The following is an 18,795-nucleotide window of genomic DNA, read 5'->3' on the forward strand; positions in this document are numbered from 1 at the left end:
CATCCTCCGTTCCTAAATCCTAAATGCTTCATAATCTGAAACTCATTAAACACTGGGAAAATGCTCAAAGTTTTCTAATTTTAGAAGAATTTCAGGTTTCTTTTTTTTTTTTTTTTCAGATTAGGAATGCTGAACTTATAAAGACCATACATTTTTTTTAAAAACCCAACAAGCTCCAAAACCTAATAAATATTCAAATGCACTTCTCTCCTTAACTTACTCATCTGTAGTAACCACTAACTTATCATATAATACTCAGTATATACATGGCATGGTGTTGTGCACTTATAATCTTGACCCTCTGCAGGGTAAGGCAAGAACATTTCAAGGTTGACCAGGCTTACAAAGCAAGACTGTTTCAAAAAAAAAAAAATTTTTAATGCAAACAGCAATAGCAAAAAAATCTCTAGACCTAATGAAAAAAAATACCACAAAGCTTTTGATTTATACCTTTCCAAGTATAGTATGTAATTTTATCAATTACATCTAGAAATTTCTTGGATTCCCCTGGCAACCTTCAGTTCTATTCCAAATTAAAACAAAAGATCAAATTAAATTGGAAAAAGAATAAGAATACTACGTATACTAAGTAAAGAAAGATTAAAAAAGCAGCCATGAAAAACAAATAAAATCTGTCATAATAATGGATATATTAAAAAAAAAGCTGTTAACTGACAATGAAAATCTCAGAATTTTATGAATTTATGGTAAACACTGAGTATACCTAAATAAAATATTCTTGTCATGTGATGATTTCAGAAAGCAATGAAGAATTTAAGTAAGTAGAGACTCTGATTTTATGAATTATTTAGAGTTTTTAATGTAACAAACTTTATTTACAAATCACCCTTTTCCAATCATTTAAAAAGTTAAGATTTGGGAGAAAGGGAAATAGAATTAATAGAATTAACCATTGATAAGAGAATATAGAGTGTAATTGAAGCACCAGGTGAAGGGGAAAAAGTTTCTGTAGATTCATTTAACCAGCTAGTTAGACCCTATGTTTTGGGTGTCTGTTTGTTTGTTTGTTTGTTTGAGATTTCTTAATATTAGAAATTGAAGCTAGGTACTCAAATATACCAGGCATCTATCATTAAGTACTATCATTAGGATATATTTTCAGCCTCAGTCTGCCTCCCACTAAAAAACTTAATTATGCTATTGTGTCTCACAATGTTTCCCAGTCTGGCCTTGGAACTCTCTTTGTAGCTCAGACACGCCTTAAATTGAAATATATTTGCCTCAAGCTTCATGAGTATCTGAGATAATGGGGCTGTGCCACCAATTCTGGGACCTTATATTTTTTTTAACTTTTTAAATTTAATTTATTTTTTTAGTTGTTAACAATTATTCACTCAACATCCCAGCTGTAGGCCCCTCCCTCCTCCCCTCCCAACCTCCCTTTCCTCCCTTTTCTCCTCCCATGCCCCTCTGCAGGTCCACTGATAGGGAAGGTCCTCCTCCCCTTTCTTCTAACCCTAGTCTATCAGGTCTCATCAGAACTGGCTGCTTTGTCTTCCTCTGTGGCCTGGTAAGGCTGCTCCCAACTCAGGGGTGTGTGATCAAAGAACCAGCCACTGAGTTCATGTCAGAGGCAGCCCCTGTTCCCTTACTAGGGAACCCACTTGGAGACTGAGCTGCCATGGGCTACGCCTGAGCAAGGGTTTCTAGGTTGTCTCCATGCATATTCTTAGAAAACCTTTGTGAGTTTCTTTAATGTATATTGTAGTTCATAATTGAAAATGGTGATGTGTTTGACAAGACAAAGTTGTAGAGTGAGTGAGCTTTTCTTCTTCTACCTGGTCATTTTTTTCTTGTTCTACCTGAGGCGAAAAGAATATTTCATTTGCCTTTGAGACCTGACTTCAGCTCAGACCCTTTCTTGGGCTTTGGTTGTTTTCCCTTATTACTTTTTACTGTAAGAATGTATTTATTATGAATTAGAAGGGTTAAATGATATTTTGTTTACTAATTTAGGGAACTGTTTAAGCCATGTTATATAAATTGTTCTAAATGATAAAGAGAAGTATGTGGGTGCTGTGTGGTTATAGTTCATGTTTAAAAAATGTGTTTTCCCAGGGTATTATATTCTGCGACTGTCATTTCACAATATTTTTGTTGGTCGATAAGTATATGTAATACATGCCTTTTTACAATTACTATGCTGTTTTTAGGCCGTGTGTCACCGTCACCATCTCAGGAAAGCCTAGGTTCATCAAAATCTGACACAGACATGGGGGTATGTTCACATTTTATGGTTACTATAGTGAAATGCTATTATTTGTTTGATGCCCTAAAATAGTTTCCGGTTATTAAAAACGTGTTCTGCCAAGGTATTTGATTAAAATAAACATGTACTATTAAAAGTATTTCATCTGTTAGTATTCCCAAGTGAGAAATTTTCAAGTTTCAAGACTGCCAAATGGTGAATAAAATTATTCAAGGCACCAACCTACTGATGCATACTTAAACAAACCAATCACTTTTCCTCAGTCCCCGTTTAATATTTTTAAAATAATTATGCCAATTTATAGTTTAATTAATTATAGTTAAGTTTTTCAAATGTCTCTTTAGTACCTCTAGGAAAGATACTTCTTAATATTGCCTTATGCTGCCTTTCTAACTCAGTTTTATTACTCTGGTGTCTGTGACTTCTATTTTCCATGCTGGTCTTTATCCTAACTATTCTTTCACATTGATTCTTTTCCCGTGTTTTTGTTTTGTCCAGAATGCCCTCTCTGGATTCAGCTCAAATATCTTATGTTCTCTTATTTGTTTCCCTAAATCCAGCAGGCTCATGTGTTTTGATAACCTATCATATGTACTTTTATATTCATATTGTTTACTATATCTTCCTTTTCAGCTTGTTTTCCTATTTAGGTTTTGGACTAATCCTGGACATCTTACTCCATGCTGACTGCAGTAGGTGTGCAGTCAGCATTGAATTCCTGCCTCTATGATTTTATTCTAAGTTGGTCCCTTAACTGGATGCTTCCATTGTCCCTTTTTTCCATTCAAACTATGCCCATTTTTCATGGTCTACTTTTTCTCTAAAGCCTTTACTCACTAATGTATGGTGACAGTTTTAACTGTTTTGCTCTAGGAAAAAGGTCTGTTTACTAGCTCAATTTAGTATAAAGCTTCTAGGTTGTTTATTACTTTTAAAAACAGCCTGTAATGTATAAAACTATCCTGTATATATGCTTAGCAACTTATAGATTCATAACTACTGCCAACCCCCACCTCTTATCTCTAAGTATAATTGAAATGTTAATTGAGTAAATAAATGAGAACTATTAAAATTCCTTAATAGAAAAGTTAATCATCTTCTTAATACTATTTGATTTTTTTTTCTTTTGAAATGAGTAATTTATTATTTTCAAGAAAAAGTCATTTGTGATTCCTTTGACTCATGATTGTTTCTCAAAACACCTGAAAGTGGTCTTTATTTGATGACTTTTAGAATTATTTTTAACCTAACTATAGATACAGTAGAACACAATAAGCACAGTGGAGATCATTTTTATATGCATTTTATCTGGCTCATGGTAGTGATATCTTTCCCCTTTTGAAGTGCTTTCACATGTTTTCTCATCATGTGAAATAAAGTAGAAAAGAACCTTCTGAACAATTGAGCAGAGAAAGATGAACCAAGGTCACTCACCTACTCACTAGCAGTGTTCCTAAGCCTAGAATTCTGACTCCTATGATGTTTATCTTGATTCCCAAAAGTAGCTCAGAAAGTGTAAGGGAGATGCATGCTTAGCTTTCCCTGCTGCCTAAAGGTTTAAAGACTTGTAGAGCTGACTTTAGCAGGGACCTGTAGCCTTCCCAATTTCAAGGAATATACAGTTGTCAATTCTGTGTAAAATTTGTTCAATATTTTAAGTGCTATAAATTTTAAGTGTGCTTCTTCATCTAGAAATTAGCAGTTTCTTGGGTAAGTTTTTGTTTAATATACTTAATTGGTGGAGTATCAGTAAATATTAATTATACTTAACTGCTACTTAAAATTTTGGGGAACAGAATAGATCATTAAAATGCTTTGTGGAGAGTAGATCATTAGCCTCTTGAACTTCAATAAAGGTATCTATCGGTCTAGAAGGGATTGAGAAACTTTGAGTGATGTTTGTATATAGAGCATTTCATAAATCTGTAGTGCTATTAATAACTATTTTACAGATAAAGAAAAAGAAAGCTTTGAAATGGTAACAGTTTCACGGTTGATAAATATAGCATCAAAATTAGTACACAGCTTTATCTCTACAATGCTCTTAAGAATTATTCTGCACTAGTTGCCATCTTGATATCTGGGACTTTGTCTTGATTCCATCCAAAAAAATTTGAGTTCCTACCACATATTAATGACTTTTGAAAGAACTATGGAAACAGTAAACAAGGAAAGAAGACAAAGCTGTGATATAAAGATTACATGGAAGAATATAATTTTATAAGACACATTATTGAGGCCCTGCAAAATGGTTCAGTAGACAAAGGTGCTTAGACCACTAAGCCTTATATCCAGAGTTGGACCCCCAGGACCAACATACTAGAAAGAAACAACTCCCATGAGTCGTGCTCTTACTTGCATGCACTCATACACGTGCACAAATAGATGTAATAAAAAACATTTTAAGGATACTTTACTGAGTTATGACATACAAAAGCCACATATACTTAACATATATAATTTAGTAAGTTAGGAAATAAATGTACAACCATGAAAGCATAAACACAGTGAATGCCAAAAATCTATTCATCAACTTCAGTTGTTTCTTCATTCCCCTTGTTTATTGATTTCTGTGATAAGAATTTTTAAACTATCAATTTTTAAGTGTACAACAGTATTATTAATCATAATCATTGTTCTTTGTTCTCTAGTACTTACTAATGTTGTACAACTGAAACTTTATACACTTTGACTAATACTGATTTCTCTTTCCCATGAACCCTGTCAACCACCATCTTCTGCTTCTGTGAATGGAACTATGTTACATTCATCATTTAAGTGGTGGTATATACTATTTGCCCTTTTATATCTGTCTTATTTTACTTACTTTCTAAGTTCATTCTTGTTATCACAAATGGCAGCATTTTCCTTTTAGAATAAATAGAATTCTATGATGTTTATAAGCCACATTCTCTTTTTTATTAATTACAGTTTATTCACTTTGTATCCCAGCTGTAGCCCCCTCCCTCATTCACTCCCAATCCCATACTCCCTTTCTCATCTCCTCCCATGTACCTCCCCAAGTCCACTGATAGGGGAGGTCTTCCTCCCCTTCCATCTGACCCTAGCTTATCAAGTCTCACCAGGACTGGCTGCAATGTCCTCCTCTGTGGCCTGGCTAGCCTGTTCTTCCCTCAGGGGAGGTGGTCAAAGAGCCAGCCACTGAGTTCATGTCAGAGACAGTCAAAGTTCCCCTTACTAGGGCACCCACTTGGAGACTGAGCTGCCATGGGCTACATCTGAGCAGGGGTTCTGGCTTATATCCATGAATGGCTCTTGATTGGAGTATCAGTCTCAGAAAAGACACCTAGGACCAGATTTTTTTTGGTTCTGTTGCTCTCCTTATGGAGCTCCTGTCCTTTCTAGTTCTTACTATCTCCCCTTTCTTTCATAAGATTCCCTGCATTCTGCCCAAAGTTTGGTTATGAGGCTCAGCATCTGCTTTGTTACACTGCTGGATTGAGTCTTTCAGAGGCCCTCTGGTGTAGGCTCCTGTCCTCTTTCCTGTTTTCTCTTCTTCCAGTGTCCATCCTGTTTGTCTTTCTGAGTGAGGATTGACCATCTTACCCAGGCTTCTGCTTCTTGCTTACCTTCTTTAGGTGTACAGATTTTAGTATGATTATCCTATATTGTATGGCTAGTATCCACTTATAAGTGAGTATATACCATGTGTGTCTCTCTGCTTCTGGGATACCTCACTCAGGATGATGTTTTCTAGATCCCACCATTTGCCGGCAAATTTCATGATTTCCTTGTTTTTAATTGCTGAGTAGTATTCCATTGTGTAACTGTATCACAATTTCTGTATCCATTCCTCAGTTGAGGGACATCTGGGTTGTTTCCAGGTTCTATTTATTACAAATAAATCTGCTACAAGCATGGTTGAGCAAATGTCCTTGTTGTGTACTTGAGCATATTTTGGATATAGGCCTACAGGAGGTATAGCTGAATCTTGAGCTAGCACTATTCCTAATTGTCTGAGAAAGCACCAGATTGATATCCAAAGTGGTTGTACAAGTTTACATTCCCACCAGCAATGGAGTAGGGTTCCCCTTTTACCACAACCTCTCCAATATGTGTTGTCACTTGAGTTTTTGATCTTAGCCATTCTGATGGGTGTAAAGTGAAATCTCAGAGTCGTTTTGATTTGCCTTTTTTTGATGACTAAGGATGTTGAACATCTTTTATCTATTTCTTTATTCAAGGACATTTAGGTTACTCATACGTGTTGGCTGCAGTGAACACAATAGTGCAAATCTTTTACATCCTGACTTTAACTCCTTTGGATGTACATCAGGAAATGTGATTACTGGATCATATGGGAACTCTATTTTAAATTTCCTGAGGGATGGCCATACTACATTCCTGGTGGCTGAACTGACCAATATTCCTACCAGCAGTATACAGAGTTAGATTTTCTCCAAATTCTTGCCAGCTTTACCTATATTTTGTTTATAGATAATTTTTTTCATATAATATATTCCAATAATCGTTTCTCCTCCCACATCTCCTCTGATATCCTCCCTACCTTTCCACCCATACAACTTCATGCCATCTATCCCTCTCTTTTTAGAAAACAAACAAGTAATTTTTTTAAAAAGAAGTTAAAAAAAAACACAAAGCACAAGAAACACATACACAAATAAAACCGATAAGAATACAAAACCAGAAACCAAAATATACAAGCAAAAGACTAGTGACGTTAAAAAAAAAAAAGTTCCAAACAAAGCAATGTAAGACAAAACTCTCCAAAAATACCGTTGAGTTCATTTTCTGTTGTGCAAAAAGTGTGAAGGTGGTAAAGTAGTGATCCTTTTTATATCTAGAAGGTGGTATAGCAGGTCTATTGTGTTCAAGAAAAAGCATCTATATCTAGGTAGTCAGTGGGCAAGGGGGAAAGTAACAGAAACATAGATCATATAGAATATGTGGGTGCTGGGAATCAAACCTGGGTCTTCTTGAAGAGGAGCCAGTGCTCTTAAACTTTGAGACTTCTCTCCAGCCCAAGGAGACATTTTTAAATAATCAAGAAACCAGTTAAACATCCAAATTTGAAATCTAAAACATTTTGTGTATCAATATGATACTGTAAGTAGAAAGTTCCACATCATGAAATTTTTTTTCATGTACAAGATGATTAAAAATAGATCTGGTGTAGTGGCACATGTCTTTACGCCCTGCACTTGAGAGACAGAGACAGGAGGATCTCTGAGTTTGAGTCCAGTCTGGTCTACAAGGTGAGTTCTAGGACAACCAGGGCTACACAGAGAAATCCTGTATAAAAAAAACAAAACAAAAAATATTAAAAATATTGAGAGTCTGGAGGGCTGGATTAGATCTCCACTACCAAAACGTCATGGGGAGGAAAAATCAGTGTCTGAAGAGAAGAGACCTGGTGGTGGGTAGGGGCCAGGGTCTAGACAGATGGTTCAGAATACTTGTTGCTCTTGCAGAGGATATGGATTCAGTTTTTGGCACTGACATGGTAGCTAACAACTTTCCGTAACTCCAAAGCCATGGTACCTAGAACCCTCTTCTGACCTCCACGGCATCCAGCATATTCTTGGTATACATACATACATACATGCATGCATACATACCTACATGTAGGCCAAACTTATACACATAAAATAAAACAAATAAATCTGTTTTTAATTAAAGAGGCCTGCAGTTGCTGTTAGGGGGAATGTGTTTAAGCATTAATGAGAAATAAATAACTATTAAGCAAGAACTTGACTTTTATGTAATGAGGCAAGAATATTAATGTCTTTCATCAGGACTAACTAGTCAAAGTAAAATTTGGGGAAGAAGTTGATAATTAGAAGTGATTGATAAAAAGTCCAAAGCTCACTGTTCTAGTCTGCCTGCATGGTTCCTGTGAAGATGTTTTTATAACTCTTAAAGTTCTGTATAGGACTGGAGGGACAATACAGTATTGAGAGTTCTTGTCTAGCATGCATGAGACCCTACTGTCCATCCCTAGCACCAAAAGTCAAGCTCCAGTATAAACAAATAATAGTCATACCTTACTGTCCTAATTGAAGCCCTCATTTTTCCTATATTTTGATTATTTTCATTATTAAAATATATCATTTTCCTCATTCCCTTTCCTTATTCTACCCCCTACTCCCCCCCGACACACACACATACACATACACATTGCTTCCTCTCAAATTCCTGGCCTCTTTTTCTTTAATTATTCTCTCTCTCTCTCTCTCTCTCTCATAAATATTTTAATTTAACCTGTTTAGTACGGATAGTGTTGTTTATGTACACATGAATTCAGGGTTGAGCACTTGGTATCATACAAGCAATCAAGGAGGCTCATCTCCTCTCTCAACATTATTACTTTCCTACAGTTGTTTGTCTTGAGGTAAGATCCCATGACATCTCCCCCTTCCTCATTGCATTGTTATAGGTACAGCAATAGCTGCACACTGACCACTTGAACACCAGACTCAGATTGGTGGAAGTTTATTGAATGCTGAACAAACACGGACCAGTCAGGGCCAATCAGGACTTGGGAGCCAGACTATGATGCTGATCTGTTTCTAAGGAAGTTTTTTAATAGTACTTTCCTAAACTATGAAAGGTAGTCCTCAGAGAAGAAGCTTTCAGGTCAAATCCAGATCATATGCTCCAAGACCTGTATCTGAAGTCAAAATTGCATTCTTATACTTTATTTTTCCTGCTCTCCTTGCTCCATCTAAACAATATTTGACATTGTTCAGTTTTCTTTCTAAAGCTCCAGTCATATCTTGTTACTTTTCAGAATTCTGCATTGGTTCTCCATTGCCCTATACCACCTAAAATTTTGAGGTCAAGTTTGATATCCTTTGTGAGGTGGTCTCAAAAGTCTGTTTCTACACTAGTAACTTTTTTATAATTCCATGAACTTTTATCTCCATCCTCGTTCTAGCCATTCTTCCCTAAACATAAAGGATTAGCTGGAACTCTACAGTTTTTCTCATGCTATGTGCTCTAAAGCAATTGAAAGATAAATCTGGATTTTTGAGTTAGATAACATATTCTGCCTTTATTCTTTTGTTCACAGGTTGTTGTGTGACCTTTTAATATGTTGTTTTAACCTCTTAGGCCCACAGGTTTTTTTCTTGATGTCGTCATAGTCACAGTGTTAATAACTATTTCAAAGAGTTGCTAGGATTCATTCAGATAATACACAAAGCATGCAATAACTAATTTTGACATGCATATATGCCATTATTTTCTACACACTTCTGTAAAATTACAGACACCTAACTAATAATGGCTTAAATAACGAGGAAGTGAGTCAAGAGGTAAGGCTCCTCAGGGCTAGTTAGCTCAGTAGTATCTATCACCAGGGATACAAGATTCCATCAACTTTCTGCTCTTTACTCTTTTTATCTTGGGCCTTTCCCTGCCTTCTGGTCCTAAGAAGGTAGCAACTGTCTTAAGTGTCACAAGGAAATGTTTAAAGACAAGAAAAAGGATAAAGTCTCTTAAGTGAGCTATGTTGAACACACCCTGTGGCTAAACTAGTCATCCTTGGGAAATGGAGTGAGCTAATCTTTAATGAGTTTAGCCCAGTCATGACTCACTCCCTGGTCCTGTTTCTCCTGAAGAAGCAGATGCTAAGAAAAGGACAAAGGAAGGGGCTGCCTTAGAGAAGGGAAAGAGTATGGTACTAGGGTATATTGCCCCAGGAATAATTCTAATTTGTTATTTCATGGAGAGAAAGAAAAGTGGTCAGTAATAAATGAGCATAAATAGGGTGCTTTGGGTGACTTGAGATTTAAGTTGGGCATCATACACATTGATGAGAGAACAGTTGTGTGTGAAAAGTCTGAAGTTCTTGTTTTGATAGCATTATATCTCATTTTTAAAGTTTGTTTTATGTCTACCTAGGTATGTGGTGGAACTGATGAAGACCCAGATGACAAAAATGCACCATTTCGGCAGCGGCCATTTTGCAAATATAAAGGACATACTGCTGATCTCCTTGATCTTTCATGGTCTAAAGTAAGACATTATTTGAATTATGCATTAATCTGTATGACTTTGACATTAGTATTTTAAAATGTCTTATTTGTGTGATTATCATCACACTAGCAAACTTTGGCTGTCCTCATTGTAAAGTTTTTACAATTTAATCTAAGTTCTAAAAAGAGGAATTTCAACTAAATTTGATACTGCATAACAATTTAGATCTCTATGTATTATTTGCTATTTGCTTTTTATATGCAGTGATTTAAAAAAAAAATGATCCTTAATGAAATGAATATGACTTCAGCTACAGAGATCAAGTCTGGTCTATCTTTAAGCCTTCTTTAGAGCTAACTTGCTCCCTTCATGGAGTTATTCATTTTTCATTAACAATTCATTTTATGAAGTTTTTCCCATAGGGCAATATTATATCAGAAGTAATGGGACAATTGTGCCACTGAATACCTCAACAGTTTTCTAAAACATTAGGATGTTTCAAATTTTAAATAAGGTATTTAAACATGAGACACCTTAGAATTTTTCTTGATACCTTAAATTTTGTCAGTAATCACAATCTAAACTATATTTAGAATTTAAGAAAGAAGCTAATCAAGAAGGAGGACCCGGAGTAAGATGATCGATCAATCCTCACTTAGAAAGACAAATGGGATGGGCATTGAAAGAAGGAGAAAACAAGAAACAGGACAGGAGCCTACCCCAGAGGGCCTCTGAAAGACTCTGCCTAGCAGTGTATCAAAGCAGATGCTGAGACTCATAACCAAACTTTGGGCAGAGTGCACGGAATCTTATGAAAAAAAGGGGAGATAGTAAGAACTGGAAAGGACAGGAGCTCCACAAGGAGAGCAACAGAACCAAAAAAATCTGGTCCCAGGTGTCTTTTCTGAGACTGATACTCCAATCAAGATCCATTCATGGATATAAGCCAGAACCCCTGCTCAGATGTAGCCCATGGCAGCTCAGTCTCCAAGTAGGTGACCTAGTAAGGGGAACTTTGACTGTTTCTGACATGAACTCAGTGGCTGGCTCTTTGACCACCTCCCCTGAGGGAGGAACAGGCTAGCCAGGCCACAGAGGAGGACATTGCAGCCAGTCCTGATGAGACCTGATAAGCTAGGGTCAGATGGAAGGGGAGGAAGACCTTCCCTATCAGTGGACTTAGAGAAGGATATGGGAGATGAGGGAAGGAGGGTGGGATTGGAAGGGAATGAGGGAAGGGGCTACAGCTGGGATACAAAGCGAATAAAATGTAATTAATGTAAAAACTAAAAATTTAAATAAAAATGTATTAAAAGTTATAAGTTTTCCTGTAATAATTATCTTTAATGAATTTCCTAGTTTGAGTACATAGTATTTTTAATGCTATTTTATATATTGTACAATTTTGTTTCAATTTCTTCTTTAAATGTTATTTTTAAGTTCATATATAAAGTTTATATAGAGATCGTTTTAACATTTACTTCTTAGGTTAACTGTATCGTATTTCACTGTCAACCAAAAATGCTTTACTACCCCATTTTACAAAATTTAAGATTTTCTTGGTAATTTAAATGTCCAATGAATAAAAAAAAATCCAAATGTGTTTGAAAAAAAAAAAGAAAAAAAGAAAATAATATTTAAACAACTTGAGTTGAGAAAAATGAATTGCATTAACTAGACAGTAATATCTGGGATACAAGTGGTACTCATATATTTTAATTATGTCATTAAAAGTTATGTAGCACAGAGATATTAATGGTAAATTAAATCAAGCTACTCCTAAGCTCTTCTTGCTTGCTTGCTTGCTTGCTTGCTTATGTCATTGAGACTTTGTCTCTGTAGCTATGGGTGGGCTGACACTCACTCTGTGACCCAGGTTGGTGTCATACTCACTGTGATCCTCCTGTCTTTGCTTCTGCTTCTGCCTACCAAGTATTGAGATCATGTAGGTTTTGATCAACATTTCCTACTATGCACCAACTTTGAATAGTCCATTTGTTAATTGCCAGTTCTCTTTAGATGTTCTGAGTGTTTTATGTAACCCTTCTGTCATAATATTTCTCTCTATCATCTCTCTCTCTATCTCTCTCTCTCGCTCTCCATCCCTCTCACCTTCCCTCCCTTCTTTTCTCCCTCTGTCCCTCTCTTCCCCCTCTCCTTTTACCTCCCCCCTCTCCCTCCTAGTCTGCTTTTTAAAAGAAACATCTTACAAACTTGAGGACCTGAGTTTAATCTCAAAAGAAACAGTAAAAAAGAAAAGCCAGGTATAATGGCACACATTTATAATTTGAGCACTGGACAGGAAGAGACAGGTAGACTCATGAGGCTCTCTGGTAAGCCAGGCTAGCCTTCTTGGAAAGTTCTAGACCAGTAAAATACTCAGTCTCATAAAATGAATAGCACATCAGAATAACATCTAAGATTGTCTACTGTCCTCTACATGCATATACACATGTGTACATGCATATACACAAAAACAAAAAGAAACAGAGCCAGTTTTTTTAAAATAATCGAATTTTTAGTCTTAAATTTTTTTAAAATTACATGTATTCATTCATTCTTTCATTCATTTATTTAATTTGTTGCATGCACCTGTGTGCATATGTGCCTAGGTGTGTGTATGTAAGCCAGAGAAGAACAAGTCGGATTCAGTTCTTTCCTACCGTCCGTGTCCCAGTGATTGTACTCAGGTCATCAAGCTTAATAGTAAAGCACCTTTGCCCTCTGAGCCATCTTGCTCTCCCAAGAACCATTTTACATATAAATAGAGTTTTATTTCTGACAGTTGTTATATTTTAGTTGATACATGACAAGATATATATATTAATGAAGGATAATATGATAATTTAATATGTATATATAATAGAAAATTAAAAAAAACAGGTAATTGACATCTATCTCAAAATATTTACCATTTTGTATTTAGTGCCTGCAGACTCCTGTTTTCCACTTGTTTTGAAAATCTATACTAAATTCTTATAGATTATAGACACTATCCTGTACTGTGGAATACTAGAATGTATTCCTCTTACTTAATTGCATTTTGGTGCAAAACTAAACAGACTCAGCAGGTCTTTGTGTGTGAGTGTGTGTGTGTGTGTGTGTGTGTGTGTGTGTGTGTGTGTGTGTGTGTAAGAAAAATAGTCAACAAAAAAGAGACCATCAGTTCAAGAGGGAAGAAAGGTCATGAGAGGTTTGGAGGAAAGGAACATGGGAGGGTTGGGAGAGAGGAAAGAGAAAAGGGAAACTGATGTGATTGTTTTAATTAAAATCAAATAGTAAACTGAGAATGTATAAACATCTGCCTGCTTGATATTTTGTATTTCATATTCACTCAAAACATACCTGTTGTTCACTTCACTATCTAGTTAAAAGCATAACTCTGGAGTGAGACTTCTAGGACTCATATTCTAACTACTTTGCTCCTTATAGTTGTGGGATTTTTGACCTCCTTTTTAAACTTTACCATGCCTCACCTACAAAATAGGCATAATAAAGGAATAAATTCTACAAAAAAGATTAGCTGCATAAAGATTAACTCCATAAATACAAAACACTTATATAGGGCTAAAGAGATGGCACAGCAGCTAAGAGGTCTTGCTGATTTTGCAAAGGATCTGGTTTTTATTCCCAGCACCAACCTGATGGCTCACAAACTGCTTCTCCAGTTTCAGGGGATCCCACAGTCTCTTCTTGCCTTCATGGGCACCAGGTAGGCATGCAGTACTCATACATTCCTACCAGCAAAATACTCATACACATAAAATAAATCTTTTTGCTAAATGCACATACTTGGCATAGAGTAAATACTCTATTAACATTATCTATGAATGGGGCTATCTCCCAGCCTCTGCGTCGAGTAATTTATAGCTGTCCCCTAGTTCCAGCTCCAAAGGGATATCTTTGTTCTCTGCAGGCAGCTACACTTAATGTACAAATACACCTGTACACATGTGTGCATACACACACACACACACAAGTGCACATACGTACACAAACAGAATTAAAAATAAATTTTAAAATGATCTATAAATGTGCCACACAGAGGATTTTAAGCACCGAGGACACCAAATTTAAGTATTTTACATGTGTTCTCTATTTGTGTTCAATCAAAACAGGTGAAGTTACTGATATCAAAGATTTCAAAAAGATTTGTATGAGTTAAGGAGCATGCTGACAGGCATGTAGCTACAGAGTTTAGAACAGTACTCTAGTCAATTCCTATGCCACAAAAGCTCATTACCCTATAGAAGCTAGCATACAAAAATCAAAAATGCAATGATTTGCAAAATCATAAATTCTTCCTTTTCTGCATTCTTTATAAATTTTGTAGGTCAGAAAAATATATTGGGTATCAGTGTACATATTTGCCTTATGATTGGTGATAGTTTGTAAGCTTGGACTTCCTGATTCTTGATATACATACTAGCCATAAAAAGATAAATACACAAAACAAGAATGTAACACTTTGTAAACTTTTGTGGAAGTTATTCACATCAGTGTGTGTGTGTGTGTGCATGTGTGTGAGTTTGTAAATAGATAAATACAATCAGATTAATATAATGTTGCTTGTATATTATGTTTTCAGGGATATCCATTTGATATTGGATAACAAATTGGTGTGCTTTTTGCTGGGAAAGACCTAACTGTTACTGTCCTTATTACTTTTCTATTGCTGTGAAGAGATACCATAACCAAGGAACCTTCTAAAATAAAGCATTTAATTGAGGGCTTGTTTACAGTTTCAGAGGGGAGGGTGAGTCCCTGATTATCATGGCAGGGAGCATGGCAGAAGGCAGCAATTGATACAAGAGAGTGATAACTGGGACTGGCTTGGAATTTAGAAACCTGAAATTCCACTCCTCAGTGACACACATTATTCAACAAGACTGCACCTCCAAATCCTTCCCAAACAGTTCCAACACAATAGACCAAGCCTTGGCATCCACAAATGACGAGATTAAAATCATTAGCTACTATGTGTGGCTTCAAAACTCTATATTTTAATAATAAGATGTAATATCTATTTTAAAATAAATATTTTAAGTGTGTTTTATAGAAGTTATATAGCCAAAATTTTATAATTAGTCTTTTTAGTTATTTTTTATGATTTTTTAAAACTTGTAGCATGGTGTCTTCAAGCTTACTATGTAGCTAAGGATGTCTTTGAATTTCTAGTTGTCCTGCCTGCACATCCCAAAGATTACATCTGTGAGCTGCCACAGGAAAAAGTGGCACTTTTCTGCACTCTGCAAAACATGTTTAGAGCCTAGACCTGGAGTCAGATTACTTGGTCTTGATCCCTAGCTCTACCACTAACAGGCTGTGTAATCTTAGGCAAGTTATTTTAGATTTTTGTGCCTCACTGTTCTCCTTTATCAAAAAAGGATGATATTAATATGCCTATTTTACAGAGTTGCTGTATACTGCTAAGAACAAAGCCTTTAGCAAATTACATGTGCCCAATAAATATTATTGCTACCTTGATTGTTTGTCATTTTTGACATTTCAAAAAAAATACTAGAGTCCCTTTGAGCATTCAGTAGTGTATATATATATATATATATATATATATATATATACATTTCACAAAAATACTAGAGTCCCTTTGAGCATTCAGTATAATATAGAGTTCTGTCCTTTAAATACATAAGTTTTAGAAGTTATTAAGACTGTCAACCAGAAGCTTTTGATGGGTAGATGTTTGGTTCCAGAATAAGTGGGCAAATACAATGCTTAAATCAGTTACCCTACCTCTTCCCGCTCTGAAAGTTCTGTGATTTATTCTGAGATATTTGACATTTTCTATTCTCTAACTTTCTTGCCTAGAATATGACAGGAGCACAATAACTTTTTATTTCTATGCTGCATTACAGAGTAATCTTTTTGAAGACATTTTAAGTGACAATTAAGATCCATGTAAGTTAGAACTCACCAGTGTTCTTGGTGTGAAAAATAACTAAACTGACATAATCAAATTAATAGATATTATGTATTCATAGTTAAGTTTAAATATGTGCAGGTTATAACAGCTAAGATACTCTTTAATCCTCTGCCAGTACCTGACATATTTCCTATCATACATGTAAGATTCGTAGTAATATAACAAGTAATGCTAAAAATGTCTTAGAGTGAGCAAACTATACTAGATAATAATTTGAGAAAATAATTTCTCAAGTGAATTGAAAGAGCCATATTATTTATGATGCTGCATATAGCAATAACATAGTACATAAAACTAAAAACTGGGAAATAAATCTGTAATCTTAGTCGAATTTTGTTGGGTAAGGAGTGTTTTCATATATACAGTAATAAAATAACTGATATCATTTTCTCTATAGAACTACTTTCTGCTCTCTTCTTCTATGGATAAAACAGTCAGGTTATGGCACATTTCTAGAAGAGAATGCCTTTGCTGTTTTCAACATATAGATTTTGTCACTGCCATCGCTTTTCATCCAAGAGTAAGTAACCATTTATACACTCTTTGTCATACTAAAAGGAAAATGAAAATGAAGGAACTTGATTTCTGTGGAGAACAGTTGAGACTACAAGATTAAAAAAAGAGTTAGTAGCCACATAATGAAGAACAATTTAAATTAGTGTTCTATTCTGCTTTAGAAAATGTTCTGTCTAGACTGGCTGGCCAGCAAGCTCTCCAGAATCCACTTGTCTTGTCCTCTGCCCAAGCACTGGGGTTACAGACTTGCTACCATACCCACCTTTTATATAGGTGCTAGGGATCAGAACTCAAGTCCTTCTTGTTGGGTAACAAGCATTTTACCCAAACAAGCCATCTCCCCAGCTCTTGTTAGTCTTAATCTTGTTGTTTCTTGTTTACTATCTTTTTGAGATTAGGGCTCACTGTGTTGCTCTAGCCTCAAGTGATCCTCCTGCCTCAGCATTTTGAGTAGCTGAGGCAACATACATATGTTGCTGATCCTGGCTCACATTATTTTTCTATTTTATTTATTTTCAATCTAGAAAAGCCTGTACAATCTACTCTTAGAATCCAAGTATTTCACCAGGTGTGATGGTACTTCCCTGGAATTTTGAGGCAGGATGATTGCGAATATGAGGCCTGCCTAGGCTACATTGAAAGTTTCAGGGTAATGTGGGATGTATAATGAAACTTGGTCTTGAAAAAGAAGAAAATAAAGAGAAAGCAAAATCTCTCCACTTATTGAGGTAGCAGTACAGAAAGGAAATACTAGGGTGGAATAGTTTTCTAGTATTTTATTATTGAGGTCTCAGTTCAGACAATTATTTTTTATGATTTTCTTTGAAAACCTGAAAGCTATAGTTCAGAAGTCTCACTGACCCGAAGAGGTTTTGAGAGGGGCTGGGGAAGAGCATAGCCATGTCACCATTTTCTTAAATAATGTGATTCTACTTTAATGTTACCTGGAAAGAAAGTAACAAACATGTAAGCAAAAAATAGGAAATTGGAGATACAAGCCGATAATCCCCAGAAATGTGTACCATGTACAGATCATCCATGATAGGCTTCAGAAGTGACTAAGAATAAGAAGTGTCTTATATGAAGAAAATGTCCTAATTATTAATATGTAATACTTGTGTTTATGGGAGTGGCAGCTGTAATGTATATATGTGCCCTCTTACCTTATTTTTTTGAGATTGAGTTTCTCACTGAACCAGATTAGCAAAATAGCTAATCTGGTTGGCCAGTAAGCTCTAGAGTTCTGCCTGTCTATGGCCCCCAGCACTGAAGTTACAGATATGTGCCCTTACCATATATATATGTATGTATATGTATACACATATGTATACATATATGTGTGTGTGCTGGGGATCCAAACTCAGGTCCTCACATTTTACGAACTGAACCATCTCCCCAGCCCCTAATATGTAATTGTTACATTACCAAAATTTAGTCCAGCTGAGTGGTAAGACTAGTTTAGTTTACAGAGGATTTTTCATCTGTTGTTTTTAAAAAACTAAATCCCAATCATTTTATTTTCCCAGTAAAGACTCAGGAGCCAGATTTTGGGATAAAAGCCTGCTCAGAGAGGGAGAGAAAGAACCCAGCTGAACTTCCTACTCGGCTGACATCCCAGTAGAAAAAAACCTTTTTCTGTTCAGCTCACATTCCAGAAGGAAAAAAAAAACTTTCCCTCCTTCTCCACACTGTCTTAAATACCCATCAACTCAATGACCCTTCACCCTTCATCCTATTTCCTGTGCATCTCTCTATCCAAACTCCAAACTTCCTCTCACTCTCTATGGTTTTTCCCATGTTCACATCCTGTCAATCTGAGTGTTTGTTTACTCTGCCTCTTGACCTAGAGTTAACTTTATTTTTAATCCTGTGTACAGAAAGCTTTTGGATTAAAGGTGTGTGCTAGGGCTGAGCCACACCACAAGTACTTGTTTACAGTAAACAGAAAGCTCTAGGATCAACCACTGAACCATACTATAATTAGAAACAGGTTTTTACAGTTCACAATCTTGGGGTTCACAATGGGATCAAATATCCTGCAATATTCAACCTTGACTCTATTGACATTTTTTGTTGTTTGGAGAGGTATAGATGTTCTGTCTGTATATTGTAGGGTAGTTAGTAGCACTTCTGGCCTCTACTT

At 35.8% G+C, this 18,795-nt stretch overlaps 1 protein-coding gene across 4 annotated transcripts in view; it reads left to right on the forward strand.

The window, feature by feature from the left end:
- The window catches only part of Wdr44 (WD repeat domain 44), a 115,941-nt gene that overhangs the window by 89,343 nt on the left and 7,803 nt on the right, over window positions 1-18,795 (forward strand). For all 4 annotated transcript variants that reach the window (XM_060375566.1, XM_060375564.1, XM_060375565.1 and 1 more), the window contains 3 exons: window positions 2,175-2,239; window positions 10,118-10,231; window positions 16,534-16,656. In XM_060375566.1, coding sequence (XP_060231549.1) covers window positions 2,175-2,239; window positions 10,118-10,231; window positions 16,534-16,656 — 302 coding nt within the window. The remainder of the gene's footprint in view (window positions 1-2,174; window positions 2,240-10,117; window positions 10,232-16,533; window positions 16,657-18,795) is intronic.

This window comes from Meriones unguiculatus, chromosome X, assembly GCF_030254825.1.
Source record: "Meriones unguiculatus strain TT.TT164.6M chromosome X, Bangor_MerUng_6.1, whole genome shotgun sequence".
Classification (NCBI taxonomy): Eukaryota; Metazoa; Chordata; class Mammalia; order Rodentia; family Muridae; genus Meriones; species Meriones unguiculatus.